General features: G+C 39.2%; 1 protein-coding gene across 7 annotated transcripts in view; it reads left to right on the top strand.

Moving 5' to 3' along the window:
* The window catches only part of adgrb3 (adhesion G protein-coupled receptor B3), a 116,870-nt gene that overhangs the window by 43,587 nt on the left and 56,968 nt on the right, over positions 1 to 16,315 (top strand). For 5 of the 7 annotated variants that reach the window (XM_070977381.1, XM_070977385.1, XM_070977382.1 and 2 more), the window contains exons 3-6: positions 6,201 to 6,311; positions 8,787 to 8,948; positions 14,859 to 15,023; positions 15,786 to 15,950. The exons of 1 other annotated variant lie outside the window; for it this stretch is intronic. In XM_070977381.1, coding sequence (XP_070833482.1) covers positions 6,201 to 6,311; positions 8,787 to 8,948; positions 14,859 to 15,023; positions 15,786 to 15,950 — 603 coding nt within the window. The remainder of the gene's footprint in view (positions 1 to 6,200; positions 6,312 to 8,786; positions 8,949 to 14,858; positions 15,024 to 15,785; positions 15,951 to 16,315) is intronic. One more of the 7 variants, XM_070977384.1, reaches the window with a different exon arrangement.

Raw genomic sequence — 16,315 nt, 5'->3', positions numbered from 1 at the left:
ATGAAAAATTTTCTTTTTGCTTTTATTTGCATTTTTGTTCTTCTACTTTAATCTTTCACCAATGTAATATATTTGGTAATCGTATTGGTTGGTAATTCTAATTATGTTTATTTTCTGGAGCACAAAATCCATAATCAACGGGAACAGATTTGATCATTTTTCTGCATGCACTGTTGGTAAAAAAAAAAAAAAAAAAAAAAATTATTTTGTGTGTAATCACTCTCACCATTTGTAAAGGTTAATGTCCTTTAATATGGTTTGGCATCTTTTTTACATTTAAATATATTTCCATTGTAGTTCATAACTCAAACAGAACTTCAATATGTCTAAGAATTTACTTTTAAGGACCTTACAACCCAGAAATATCATGACCAAAATTTGCCAGCCTCAGTAGCTCAGCTGCTGAGAAATGGATCAAAGACAGGGTTGGATATGGGGAGGTATCCCTCTTCCTGGTCTGCGTGGACCGTACACTTGTCTCTATTTTGGGAACTTCCACTCTTCAAAGTGCAGTGGTAATGAAGTGCCTCTCATTAAGAGCTACATTTGTGACAGTCAGTCAGTCAGGCAGGAATGCATGGAGGGCAGTAAGCGCAGCGCCCCTGATAGAAGCTACTTGTAGGGGCCTCTGAGTAAAGGCTCATTTCATGCAAGGTTAGACACATCAGTCATTGGACATGGGGCTGACTTTTGCTGCCTTTCAATAAAATTACACATGGAACGCATTCACACAGTCAAGATGAACCTGGAAATGAAATGTCTTCCATTGGACTCTCTGCAGCTGGCGTAATCACTGCCAGTGTGAAAGCTTAAAATTCCCTGCATGCAGTGGATCAAAACGTCAGTGATGACAAAGGTCATGGACCCAGAGAACTTTCATTGTCTTTGATTGTGTGCTGACTTTTTATTTGTTTGTAATGTACTGCATGTGCTTTTTAGTGGGACATTAATTAGATCAAGTGTGAATATCTTTGTAAATATGGCTACTAATTAAGCTTGAAAGCATCGATGTTCTGTGATGAGTCAAAAAAAGCTTCGAGCCCACCAAATCAGGCTCACATAACAGTTTGGCCGAGGCAGGAAAATCCTGTCCAGCACTATCCATGTTTGCACACCTTTGACACAATGATGAAGGCCTGTGTGGGCCACAGCACATGCAGTAACACTGTTGCTTCAAAATCTGAGCCATGGTGTCCTTCTGTTATAACCCTCATTTGTGGTCACCTGCTGAGGTCGCAGCCCACTGGTGACCTGGTTGCTGTGCCTGCACAGCCTGTAATTTGAGTCATTTTGTAATACTTTGGCCAAAGATTGTCACTGTGTTGGCCCTTTCTGCATGCAGTGCTGGCTTTGCTAACAGACGCACCCCTAGAGATCAGCGTCCAAAGCTGACTGAAACAAAAGAGTTATTTCCCTTTCCTTTTAATAGCAGAAAGACATATCTCACGCTAAAATCAACCTGCAGAGCAACCTGACTCAAGAGACAATAGCCACAAAATCATCCAGTTTCTTAAAGTTGAGAGGAAGGCATTTTTGCTGAAAATAGCCTAATCTCATTCCACACCTCTTTATTACTCACCTGATTTGAAGATAATCCCTTAAAAAGCAGGCAAAATGGCTGCCATTATGAACTGATGGCACAGCATGGTGGCAGCAAGCAGCTTTTAAAAGTTCTATTTTTGCACTTACTGGGGGTAACTGCAGGTTTGATGTTGCAAAGTGTTACTGAATGGAGTGCTAATTCTGCCACTGCCTTTAGCAAATTAGTAGTTTTAAAAAAAATGTGTGAAACAGGAAAAGGGTGTGTGCTGAGTGTATGCATTAACAGACACTTTTTTTCTATATTAGATATTAAGGAAATATATCTATATTGTAGATTACTATTCTATGAGATAGTGACTAACTTATGAGAGGTTTCCAAAATATTGGGTCTATAATTTTGTCGTCAAAACGTTTCATATCATTGACCGCCTTGGAAGCTGTCAACAGATGCTAATGCTAACAATCATAGAGAAACATGTTGCTGTAGCTGTGACTGACAAGGAGTCATGTTGGTTCATGTGTATCCATGGTGAGTCACAAAAATCATCAGTGGATCTGCTGACAACTGTACTTCTGAGAAATCCTGCTACTATAATCTCTGGGAGACAGTTAAGTAATTTCCTGATGCTATAAAATACCTTTGTTTGATGGAGCTGGCAATCTTATCTTTAGGGAAATACATCACACAGAGGAAATAATATATATGGTCGCAGTCTAACAACACATTGTTTGGATGTGAGTCAATGAAATGAGTGAATAGGGAAAAAGGGAAAATGTCCAGCAAACGCAAGTACATATTTGACCAGCAGTCCTGCTTCTCAATGCACACTGTGTCTGAGCAAAATGACAACCACTATGTTCCAGTATAATGACCTATAGTAGACCTAAAGCCTCATTTTGTTCAGTAAATACAGTGCACTGTACATTGACTGCATTTCCACGACACTATCTGCACAATCTGCTAGCTAGACTCGCTTATATGACAGCTCCCTGCGAACACCGTTATTACTAATTTCATCCATTTACTATAACATGCAGCACACTGCATATAAACTAATTGAGGTCTACAACCATTTGTGAAAGATTTCTTCAAAAGCAGCCCCTTTCTGTCTGGTCCATTTGATCCACAGTGTTGCCGATCATTGGGATTTTGAAATGATTGCTGGAACGAGCAGCACGGCTTTGACCTTGTGTTAAAACGTGTGGCCTGTTGCAGAAGGAAAAGTAGTTATTGCTGATCCATCTGCCGAGGTCATCTAAGTGATTCAGGTCCCTATTTCAGGCAAAAAATATATTAAATCCTAAACAAATATCTTCAATATTTTGGGAAAGCAATGCCGCAGTTCCTCAGTCTTTGTCAATCCTGGTAAATTTAGTGGTCATTATAACACCCGTGATTTTTAATTCTTAGGCCAAAAATGCATGCTTCATCAGTGATGCATGCCACTGAGGTTATGTGCATGCAAAACAAAGTGTATGAATCTCTCATCCCATTAAAAGAAAGAAAGCTAACCGTGATGGATTTCTCTGAATGGCATTGTCTCTCTTCTGTTGTTGAAGCATGGTGGTTGATGGATATCAATAATAAGTAGGCTAGTCTCTTTAGTTCAGACTGAAGGACACCTCATAAATCATAAACCTCATTTCCTCCAAAGCACACAAGTTAAAAAGTTATGAATAAAGGCCAAAACTTGAAAACGATGCTGTCTCAAACAGACGACATGTTTCTATGTAATGACATGCCAAATGCATCATCTGCATTTTCTGCCCTGTAATATACAGTGAAGACACATTGTTTTGGGCTGCTTTGACAAATGACAACAGCCTGCCCCTCCAGTTATTAAAATTCTGATTTGTCTTTCATGTTTACTGTCATATAGCCACGGGCTTGAATACAATCCTAGTAGTTCATTTAAACCGCTGTGCTTGTTTCTCAGTACTTTTCTGGTGTCGTGTTTCGACATCCTGCTCTTCTCGATTCTACCTCGGGCTCTCTGAAACACAATGTTCAGATTAACATCTTGGCTTTGTGGCATCAAAAGAGACTCTAGACTCATTCACTTAAAAGTCTCCTAATGCACCAAATTAAACCACTCTTATTTGTGTACCAACAGGCTGAGCTTTGTCAATCACTTCCTGTCCAGACTGATCGAATTACTCAAACAGCCATCAAACAATGAATCAGTGATGATGAAACACTTCTATTTAAAAATGTGTGAAGTTGGACTCATAGAGTGTGTGGTCTGCAGTGACTGTCATCGAAGTATCTTACTGACATCATGCTTAATGACATTTTTATAATCTCTTTCATGTTGCAATGCTTTTGTTGTATTGTGCATCGTGATCTGAGAGCTGGATTAGATGAGGTGAGACTGACTCCAGGGCTAATATCACTATTTAATAGGCTTAGTTGATCTATGTTTTGCAGAGGCAAATCATTTTCAAAGGTATGAAGGAGTAATGATCAATGATTTGTGAAGGTAGCCATGTTGATTAGCATTTAAAAAGGACAATATAGAATATATCAGCCTGCGGCTTCATGCAGGTCCTTTTTCATACAGAAACTGACCAGTTTCTTGAAATGTATGTTAGAAATTGAACTAATAAGGCAGAGAGCAAGGCAGGTATCATTTTCTTTCAGAATAAAGCATACTGACTTTCACAAACACATTAAGCTCTGCTGCCTTTTGTACTAACTAACCCTGTTGCTGTGTTCTGAAATACAGGACAGTAGAGTGTCTCGGATGATTTGTATAGATTTTCAACTACACTTTTTACACTATTAACATTGAATGCAAAATTAAAAGAAGCCGAGTCATTTTGAATGTATTGTCTATCCATCCAGCCCCAGTGAGCCAAGTGGCATGAAGTACGGTGTCTCATAGCTTTTAGAGTTTAGTTTCATTTGCATGAATTCATTAAAAAGCAGTATACCCTGCTTTTTGTATGGTTTCCTGCAAAGTAGCTCACATTCAGACTGACTAAATCAGACAACCCTTTTATTCTGCTAAATGGGGAACTGGTTCATGATCCAAGACACCACAGGGTATAGCACGAAACAAAGAGATAACATGTCAAAGTATCTACAGTAGTTAGCCTTACATGAGTGAACGTTAGATCAACTGCCCGCTGTTTGTCCGACCATCAGTGTACCTGCACATTCTTTGTCCGGTACACAGTTCACACTGTGCGCTCTGCTTAATTTGAGCAAAACAGATGTGGACACGATCAAATCAGACTGAAAGACCTTTGAACGTGCTTCTGAAGCTCGTTACTTTGTGCAGTCATGGTTCTGAAGATCCCAATCAGCATCAAAAGGCTGCGATGTTTGTTCCTACCTAGCGGCTTTCTCTCCTTTCATTATACCCTCTTAATATTCTTATTTTCTATGCAAACACAGCTTTCCTGATGCTATACTGGGAAGGGATGGGTTTTTTTGGGGTTTTTTTTGGGGGGGGGGGTGTCTTGATTTATTTATTTATTTTTCTTAATCCAATCATGGAACATGTTTGTTGATATGATTTGCTTAGTGCCAAAAGTCTGATGCGTGGCTCAGACAACACTTTTTTTTTTGTGAAGTGACTTACCATATAATTAGTCAGAAAATCTTCGCTTTCTGTGAAATATGATCAGATGAGACGGCAGATTTCCTCCTCTAGGCCTCACTGTGAGGGAGGTCAGTCTTTCTAAGCTTGCGGTTTGCAGTAGAGAAAACAGGAAACCAAGGCCTCAAACTATATTAGAAGAGATGACTTAAACACCCTCCCTATCAATGGCTGATGCATTGTATTGTCTAATGTACTAACATAAGCTATGTGTGAATTTGCTGTTGATGCATCACCTGCATTGCCTATTTGCAAATGATATAATCACCTCATTAGGACCACACTGCCAAAAGTAATGCACGTTTTTAATTAACACAGGAGTGCAAAAACAATTTGCATGAGCTATTTGAGTAGATAAAAAATGTTTTTCAGTGTGTATATTTACTTAAAACAGCCACTACAAATTCTTAAATGAATGCAATATTGCTGGCATCACTTTACTCAGTGTGGCATCAGAACATTGTACTCATTGTCTCTTTGACCCTTTGTGGGAAACAAAGAGGGCATGCATTGTAATGAATACAGCTCAGAATACATTTGTCTAATTTTACAAAGCTCACAATATTTTGGACTGGGTAGACCAAAAGAAGTCCCACAAACATGACAAACTTTTGAGGAAACTGTGGATCAATAGCATGTTATGTCCATGACCCCCTCCTCTGTGGCTTTCCGATGGCTTACACATTTTTACTTTCATTTCGTTTTGTTTTATTTTCTGGGTGTGCAGGAGGGTGGGTGGAGGGAGGGGAGGAAGCTGGTCTGATGACGTGTTAGAGTCTAAAAAAATGATGTGAGTTTATTTGCATGTTTGCTATGTGTCTACGTTGTGCTGTCAAGCTCAATTAATACTTCCAACTCACCCTTATAAATTCGTTGCATTGTTCTATGCCCTAGAGTAAAGGAGAAATTAAATACATACTTGTGTGGTCTTTGTTTCTAGCCATGTACTGCAGTTGCTTCGAACATCCTGAAAAACAGTATGTAATAAGCTGTTGTTCTCAGAAAATCATGTTTAAGCCTAGCTTTCATATGAACCTCTATTTTGTCCCATAGAATATGGAATGATCGGAGAGCATACAGTAAAAAGTCAGCGGCCAAGATCAGTTCATGACACAAAGGCCCTGCAGGAGCAAGCTGAATCTGCTAAATTTATGGCACAAACTGGTAATACAATAGTTATGTTTCTTTACTTTATTTTGTTAACTAAACTTAATTTCATCATGCATGCTCTCTCTTGTACTGCACCTTTTAAGTGGAAATGTTTTGCATTATTATTTTTTCCATTCTCTATTGCTACATATGAACTAGGAAGATAAATTTCCCATTTCTCTGAGTATTTACTTTGAATATAGAACATAATTGGGTTTCGTGGGTCTGTTTGTTTTATTGTCACATAGTGACTTGGCAAGTGGATTCCTCATACAGTATATTCATAGAACATTAATTAAACAGCGGTTTAAAACTAAGGCCCAGATGTAGTTAATCATTTCCTCCAAGCCATGATAAATTAAATGTCATTTGTTGAAAACCCACCCTTTCAGCCAAATATGAAACACATACTTGGCAAAAATTAAACTGATAGATGTTGCCCTTAGAGTGAAGCTATGTGACTGAAGTGTAGCATACAATAAATTAAAAATTGAACTTACATACATTCATAATGACTTTTACAAGCTAGCACCTTAGTATTTTTAATAAGAAAAAAAATCACAGTATTGACATAAGCAAAGACTTTATTTTGCTTTCATTAGCTAGTTCTTGTTTGCTTTATTCTACAGAGAACACTTTTTTCAGTGGGTGGGTTTAGATCTAGCTGCTATTGAGATTTTTTTTTTTTACACTTTTACTTTTTTGATTTTTGGGAAATGCTTTAATTTTTTCATGTGTTATTCCATTTAAATTGCTGTCACTGTATAAAAACTCCTTTCATTGTCATTTTAATTTGCAACACATCATACACATGTACCGGTACTAACATATAATGATCATCATTAACACCTGTCCATTTTACACATGCTGTAGGTATGTTGTTTCCTGTCTAGTTGCATCGCTGTGCTATTCTGTTTCTCATTCTCACAAATTTACTCTCCCTGTACTGCCTCATTTAACAAATTGATCCACCTTTCAGTCTATTTTATGATCTGCAAAACTAAGGGCAGGGTTTAGATCCCTATTTGGCTGAATCTTTGTGTCCTTGATACGACATGTTGAGACACTACTTTAAAGCACATTGTGCTTAAAATGATTTGATGACTTCCAATGACATAAATGTATTCAGAGCTGCAATTGAAACTATTCCTCTTTGTCATAAATTATTTCTCTAATGCATAAAGTCTTGAAGAAAATGAATACTCCACCTGAGGGTTTAACATAATCAAACATCAATTATTTGGTGACTACTCTGACGCAGGAATTTGACCGTCCATTCTCCTGTCACCAGATAATTTATTCTTTCTTCATTTAGGCAACCATGACTTTGGAAATCACCCCACTGCCTCATCGTAATATACAGCTTTATTAAGCATTTCATGGCTTTTTGATATTTGACCATTTTGGACCATGAGGACTGATTGTGTCTTCTTTTTTAATTTAATTCAAAAGAGATCTTGAGATGAATGAAACAACTATGGGCCTTATCCTCACTACGTATATGATTATTTAATGACATTTTGTCCACATGCAGAGAAACTAATCCAAAATCTGCTTGTAAAATCTTCACATAGGCACAAAGACCTGGACAATAGAAACTGAATCCATTGTCATTCTGTGGCTTAAATACCACCTGTTACGTTTCCTTCTGGGCACTCATAGCTGAAATTTGAATATGCTGAAAACAGATGAAACACACATGAAAATGGCTGTGATCTGCTGAATAAAATTAGCAAACTTTCTCATATTACCCCACTCCTGGGAGTTAATGAGCTAAGAGAGATTTTAAAAAATTATTTGAAGCCATTGTCTAAAACACAGAATTTCCTCCACTGTTGTCAAGGAAACTAGCTAGTTTGCTGCAGTGCAAAGGGATATCCATATCTCAGACCTCTTTCTGAACTAACACCCATTTAATTCCATTTTATTTTCTCAGATGTTGTCTTTCTTGCATGTCGCCATGTTCTTATGCAATTTTGTTTGTTTATGGTGGTTTTCTCCGTTTGTTTAAACATATTAATGGGTTTCATTGAAATGCATGAATTCTTTTTTGAAGATGAAGTGAAACAGTTAGATGTAACCCTAATGTTTACTGTTCATTTTTATAACCATAGCTATGCCCTCTCTGTGATCTTTGCATAAATGCACATTTAAATTTGTTGTAAAAAAAGACAAAAGATTCATTAACACTTACACTATATAGACCATTCTAAATGCAGCTACTCACTATGATTGTGACCTTAAAAACACTTTATTGTGCTTTAAATTAAATCATCAGTATTCAGTATTTATCAAAGATCACATAAAGGTAGTATAGACTGTACAATAGTATTCTTGTAAATCTTAAAAAACCCACTTCACCCCAACGTGACTCATGTTGGCCCCTTCCCATTTGACTAAACCCCGCCCACCTTGCCCCCACCTGCCCCATAAGCCCTGCCCCAGGACCATATTGCTGCATTTAACTAGTGTCACCCTTCTCCCACACAGGTGAATCAGGTGCAGAGGAGTGGTCCCAGTGGAGCTCATGCTCTGTAACATGCGGTCAAGGGTCGCAGGTGCGAACAAGAACATGTGTCTCACCATACGGAACACACTGCAGCGGCCCTTTAAGAGAATCAAGGGTTTGCAATAACACTGCCCCTTGTCCAGGTAGTGTTAGCCGCAGATTCTTGAATATTAATGTTTTGCTCATTTGTTGTTTATGGGAGGAAATGTGTTGTTGTGTTTTAACAAACGTTTCAATGTGTCTATTTAAGAATGTATTATGATCAATATTGCAGGTATTCTTATTATAATCGATCTAATGTTTTCTTTCTTTAATGTTATTTTGTGAATGTGTTTCCGTTTTCATTATCACTTTTGTGTTTTCCATTTCATATAACTGTAAAGGCAATTCATCAGCATTAAAATGGTTTAATGACATGTGGTTCTGCATGGAGCTTGGGGAGCAGTAGATACTGATGTGTTGTCAGCTTCATTTCCTTGAAGGTCAGCTGTGCATTTTAAAATAGCTTGGCAGTGTTTCTTCAAACACACTGTAAGGCATTTCTTCCTCAACCCATGACAGCAGGGCAGATGAGTCACTGGCAGTCAGGTATCAGCATCAGATGTTTTCCTGACTGGTGATTGCAGCGGGCTAATGTTTGTCTGTATGCATCTGGTAGAACAGCGTGTCTTTCTCAACAAGTCACCATTATCCTTTTTTGGGACTGTTTGTAACGCAGACAAATGTTGATTTAGTAATGAGATTCAGAACTCATGTTTAGTCAAGATATTTGTTGGTGCTGTTAAGTGTAGTGCTTCTGAGTCTGGATCACAAACTCGTAACCAATTATGGCTGATCAGGATTACTGCGAGCTGCATCCTCTGACATTCTGATTTTTGATGTACTTTAGTTCATTTTTACATGTGGCATGTGTAAGTGGGAAGTTGGCAGTTTTCAAGGGGGTCATTCTCTTAATGTGCACGGACATTAAGAGCTAGAAAGAGAATGAGTCATTTCAAAAGAGCTATTGCCCAAGTACCAGTCTTGGTGTGACTCCTCTATGTCCATTAATATCTAGCTCAGACAGCATTAAAACTCCTAATTCTCAAGAAATAAAAAGCTACATAGCCCAATTCCAGGTATATGCATTCATTTGCATGAGGAATAATTATTAATTCAGAACCAGAACGTACAGAGCTGCCCATGTGAATTCATTGTTGTCTTTGATTTATCTCAAGACCTGCAGACATTAGGTATTTCCTCATGGCTAATTGTGGATCCAGAACTTTCTTTCACAGAATAATGCAGAGACACTTATCACCAAATAACTGGGCCATAAAAGTCTGGGACAACTATAAAACAATTTTAACTTTTCTTACAAGAGCAGGCCTGTGTTAGATTTTTAGAGGAAATAAGAGAGGGAGAGTTAACTTCTAAAATGTCACTATTCTTAACTCATTGTGTTGCATGTGTTTTTAGTTAGATAATATCATTGTTGTCCTGCAGTGTCGGTAAATTGCACTGCCTGTAATATCTGAAAGATGGCGTTTTCTTTCCTCGCTCACTTAAATTAAAAACCTTGCAGTGGGATCATAGAATTTGTTTTTCAACCTCACAAATTTACAGAAGCAAACTGGTACAAAAAAAATAAAAAACCCACCTGGCATGGCACCGCGTGAAACAGCGAGTCTCTATCTAATATTCTGTGAGGCAGACAGATTGATTCACTTTCTTCAAACTGTCTGTAAGCCAAGGTGGAAGGATACCTCCAAAATAGAGTGTGCTTAAATTAAAGATGCATCACTTCCAGTCTGAAGCAACCTTACCTCATAGTCACCATCTCTGAAAACACCAACATCATCTGTGAACAATGGTTCGGGCGCTGCGGGCTGAGATCAAGCATGCCTCAATACAAGCTGTGATGCTGCTCATCCAACACAATGCATCTGCCAAAACACAATAACACCTCTGCTTTACAAAATAGTTTGTCTTAGTAGTACCCCTTTTCAACCCAACCAACAACACCAGTGTCTTTTATTTTGTCTGGAGCAGCTATTCTGCAAAAGGAAAGCAGCCCATTACAAGATTTCTGTTAATATTTGATGTTTCAACAGTACAGGATTTACACTCAGTGACAACCTTTAGAGCGATAAAGGATTAGCTCATATACTGCTGCACTGAATATAAGTTAGTGAAATGAGGCCAGTATTTAGCATTCAGTACTGTTCTGTCTGCAGTGAGTTAATATTATGCTATCTCAATTTATCAAGCTAACGCTTGCTGTCATTAAAACACTTTTACAAAATGGTCAGCATAACTTCCTTTCATTTGTCTTAATATTAATTATCAAATTTCACAATGTGTGGTTTGGTTGGGGTGTGGGGGTACAGAAATGTTTTATGATTTCAGACTGACCAATTATGGCATCAGTCATTTTGAAGATGCCTGGCTGCCAGGATAAGGCGCTACAAGTGAGAAAGTATTGGCTGTTCACCGCTACAGATTAGCACAGTTCATTACTCCACGCCAGTGACCCCACTGCCGTCAAAAGCTGTCAAAAACAAAGAGTAGAGCCATACCTTTGTTCCTTGACTTTAACGAGCACAGCCAGCTTAGCTCATTTTTCTGAGCCAGTTAAGCTAGCAAAGCGACGGAAACGACGAGTCCCTCCACAGAGCATGCGCAGATGCGTCTGTCCGAGCCGCTTCCTTCTCTGCGCGACGTAGATGCAGCCGCGCGCTATTCTTCCGGTCTTACCTGCGCGAGCCGCGCCGGCTGCTGTCACTTGCTGTGTCGCTCTAGAGCAGTGTTTCTCAACTCTCAACTCAACTTTCGGAGTTTCGGAGGATCTGGATCCTTGAAAGTGGAGCTTTTTTATTTGGACATTTTTTATGACTGTAAATTAATAGACAACAATGTCAGCCTTGTCCAAAAACGTTATATATTTAATCTAGGGGGGGGAATGTTGCCAGTTGATATGCTGCACAAATATTGATTTGCTTCAAATGCATGAAAAAATTGTATTTTAGCTGTACAACACCTGTTAATAGGCTGATATGGTCATTGGTATACATGGAGATATTCAGCAGCACCACTCATTTTCTTACAGTAAGCAGAAGAAATACTGGGCGAGTACCATCAGCAGGAATTGCCTCCATGGAAACAAAGCATTTGCATACAAAAGACAGGTGTAGTCTTAAAATATTCCGTTTTTGCCAGCTTGATCCGAAAGACAAACAACCCAAAGACAAATCAATAACTGAAGACTGGAACAAATTCTGGCTTTTATTATTAACCAGTAAAGAAACAATAATGAAAAGAAACAATCTGAGTGCAAGTAAGAGCGCACATTTCCTGTTAAGACATCAATGTAAAATATTACATTTTGACTGTGTGCCAGTCGTACCTGGAAACATATGAATTTAGGGGTGTATTCAAATTGATTTATGGGAAAGCTATTGTAGAAGAAGAACAAGAGCGAATCACTATGAAGCATTTTAAATGTGATCAGAACATGTACTCTGACAAGTGGCTCTTCATTAGGGAAGCCGTGTGAAGGACTCTTAAAGCACTTCTGATTACTACGTGTGAGAGGAAAACCTATTGTATTGCAAAAGCATTCCCAGGTGCTTTCGATTCGTTCTTTGCATTGTGCAAATGGAGGTACTAAGTGCAATGTTGCGCACAGCAGCCTTCCTTGTGCTGCAGTTTAATGAGTAGCAGTGAGGTTTTGTGTTTTAGTCAAACCTAATTCAAACAACTCTGTGGCAAAAAAAAGGAAAGGTGGCACTCCTCAATAAATAATAAGTACAGTATGGTGAAAACAGTTTTGCACAATAGGCAGACTAATAAGTTAAAAAGGGAAAACCTCACTGGAATGTTATGAGAGGGTCAATCCAATCCCAGTTTACCACAAATTAATGAAAACATTTTTGGCAAATGCATTAGCTCTGTCCACCATCTTGTGCTGGTCCAAGAATTTCACCTCTAGCAGCACAATACGGTCACTCATGGCCGGCCCTGTAAATCATGGCCGCAGTTCAGAGAAAAAACACACAAAGAGGCGGAATCCTATTCCATCGTTGCTAGCTATGGTGACTGCCTGCTTTGAACTGGAAATTTTCAAAGTAAATGCTTCGGCCACCACGGGACACTTAGCTAAGAGCATCAAAGCAGCGCCTGGAGGCAGGGGCCGGGACAGACGGTAGCTCGCCTCATGGCGGACCATCGGCTTGATCCCAAGGTCCAATTACTCTACAACTGATCCTGAGATCCAACTATTGTACTGCAAGAACTTTAAGCCTCTGCACAAGCTGTGGATAGTGACCCCTCTGAAGGCAAATCATCAATTCCCTGTGGACAGAGTAGTCAGACAAGGTCTTAAATCCCATTTGCAATCAACAGATGATAAAAGGCCTCCATATACAGTATGTTGTGTCCTCTGCAACTCTTCATTAATTCTGTTCTTTATTCTCAGCCTCAGTTTTGAAACGGCTGAAAACATAAAGGCATGACTGCACACACGTCATCCTGTTATTCTTATTGCAGTTCCCTGTGTGCCAGGATTTTGCCGCTATAATGTATTTTGTCCTTGGCATATATCTTTAGTAGACACATAGACTTCTGATAAAAAATAGCTCCCATGTGATCTGGGCTTGATACAATTTCCACCCCCTTCCATTCTGTCAGTAAATGCACTGTAATGCTGGGATCAAGAAGCCAGCAGTTACTTTGGAAAATAATATCAGAGGTTAAACTTTTACATTTTCAGAGTCGTGTGTTCCCCATTTCATGCCACTGCGTACGTTTAGCAACACTGCAAGCGCCAAGACATGACAGGAGGTGTCTTACTGCTGTCAGCCTCTCAGATTTACGTATTTCCTTCTCCAAAGTAAAACTTTGAGCCAATAGCAAATATTCTGTGCGGTTCTATGAAGACTCACCATCTGTCAACTAGAACCCTGTTAAGCTTACACACGAACCAAGATGCAAGAGGAACAATGCTGTTTGCCAGCTATTGTTTTAAGTTAAATGGGAAAAACAATTATAGTGTAAAAAATGACAATTTTATCAATAGCGTTATGTTTTAGTGACAAATGTGCTGGAAAGTGATCTGCAGTGTTGTTAATGCGAGGGGAAATGCAAGAAATGATGAGAAACTCAAAGTGTGCCAAAATTATCCTTTCAATTAAAAGTTTTGGAAATGTGTCTTCATCCAAAGATCAAAACTTTGAAAATGGGACATCTCACTGTTGTTGTTTTTAATGCATTTTGCTCATTTAGTTTTTAATATTTTGACAACAGTTGCAATGGCAGTATGTGCCAAGAGTCCAAAAATAACAATATGCTGCAAGAGATCCAGAATTATTGTAATTAACATAAAATTGTTAGCCTTTGATCAAGTTCAGCAATAGTTGCTCAGACAGATATGTGATCAAGAAACGCCATCTGAAACATGACAATGAATGAATTCCTTTTGGATTTGGGCTGTCTAGCCTGATATTTAGTCCAAGTGGCCGTTTCATTAACAATAACTCGACAAAATGTGAAATGTGGTTGGTTAGTCAGAGGTCTGGAACCAGGTTACGGGACTGTCTGCTTTGGGTATAAGCATGATTAGCATGTTAGTGTAATGAGAGATGTGCAGAACATTGTCAGCCCACATTAACCTGAAGGTCCACTAAACAGACTCAGTAGACTGTAACACTGTGCAGACCTGCTGCTCCTCACCCACACCTTTGAAGTCAGTCTTATTGTTGTTATTCTGCATGTGAATTATTATTATTATTTTTTATCATTTTTTATACCTTTACTCCTGAAGGAAGCCTTGTCTGTGGGTAGCATTTATTGCCATCAACACTAAATGTACAGAGGTGACTGAAGCTTGAGGCTGAGGCTTTGTGGAGACCCACAGTGTCTGTGTGCTCAGTGTTTCATTTACATTAGTTTTGTTGCTAATTGTTTTTGATTGATTGTGTTTCATTTATGGCTCACTGCAGCTTGTTATGGGCTTGTTTATGCTATAGCAGGGACTGAGACATTGATTAGGCCTGACGCCTTTTCTGTGCCCGCAGTACACGGTGTATGGGAGGAGTGGTCACCGTGGAGCCTGTGCTCATTCACATGTGGCCGAGGGCACCGCACTAGGACTAGGATGTGTGCCCCTCCCCAGCATGGAGGCAGGGCCTGTGATGGACCTGAGACCCAGACTAAGCTTTGCAACATAGCCCTATGCCCAGGTATCATCTGTCTGCTCTCTAAATGTGTTACAAATACCAGTATTAACAATTATCCCTGAAGGGATGATGATGAAAGGGATGTAAATATCAGTTCTTGAGAATTGCAGCAACACACTTCTATATATTTACTATAGTAACTCAACACAGTACTGCAAAGGTGAGTAAAAAACTGAATGACTGCAGTGTCTGTGGTGCATTTAAAGTAATAATGCTTACACAATGATGCCGTTCAGGAAACCTTGTTGAGAGCCAGTACTGTAATACTGACGTCAAAATCACTTACCCGCAATGGCCTGTGAATGGTAAGCAGATTAGTGATGATGAGTTTTTCCACACAGTAAATGTTAGCTTTGCTCCAACAGACTCAGTGAAAACCACTCAATCCCAGATGCTTTCGCCCTGCCCAGACAGGCAAAATGGAAGGCAGTTAAACAAACTTTTTGCAGTTTTCACCTTTTGACATTTGAATAATCAAAATCTTAATATGTAGACAGTCTGACAAAAACACTTTCTGTGCTTCAATCCGCTTTGCCTTTGGCTGAATTCTAACCTGTGAAAAACAATGCGGGAAACCAGCAGTGCAATTCTCCAAAAATCTAGTAGCCATGTAATTTTTTTTCTTTTTTGCTTTCCACTTAATGTCTGTTTTGCTGGCTTTCTCCCTGAGAGAGAATAGTGATCTGAATATCTCCTCCCATTTCTCTCTGCCGTCTTTCTCCCTTCACATGGGACATGCTTGTTGGGTTGTGGTTGGTGCCTCAGTGGACGGACAGTGGCAGGAGTGGAGCTCTTGGAGCGATTGCTCGGTGACCTGTGCCAATGGCACTCAGCAGAGGACCAGGCAGTGCTCAGCGGCCGCCCATGGGGGATCTGAGTGTCGCGGTCACTGGGCAGAAAGCAGAGAGTGCCATAATCCTGACTGCACAGGTAAAATCCTGAGCCTCTTAATTCTGTATCCGCTTTGATGTCTAAATTCGAAATCATTATTTCAAACAGGGAAAAGAGAGACAAAAAAAAAACAGTGCGACCCATATTTCCATCATCATTACAATCACGAGTACCACAATCATTACTATGAACTTTAGATGAAACATGCAGCCTGATTTCACTGAGCTGTTTTACTCTTTCTTTTGTGTACCGAAAGGCTCTGCAGCAAGAATCAAAGCTGTGTTGTAAGAATCAAGAATAATGTTTAAGACCATGCTCTATCAATTGGATTTGTAAAATCCAGTTAGATATACTGTATGCCTTTCACATAATTCAGGGTTAGCTGTCCAAACTGCCTGTCAACA

The sequence above is a fragment of the Chaetodon trifascialis genome, chromosome 13 (assembly GCF_039877785.1).
Source record: "Chaetodon trifascialis isolate fChaTrf1 chromosome 13, fChaTrf1.hap1, whole genome shotgun sequence".
Lineage (NCBI taxonomy): Eukaryota > Metazoa > Chordata > Actinopteri > Chaetodontiformes > Chaetodontidae > Chaetodon > Chaetodon trifascialis.
Note: the sequence above shows the minus strand (reverse complement) of the source record. Positions and strands in the feature narration are given on the sequence as shown.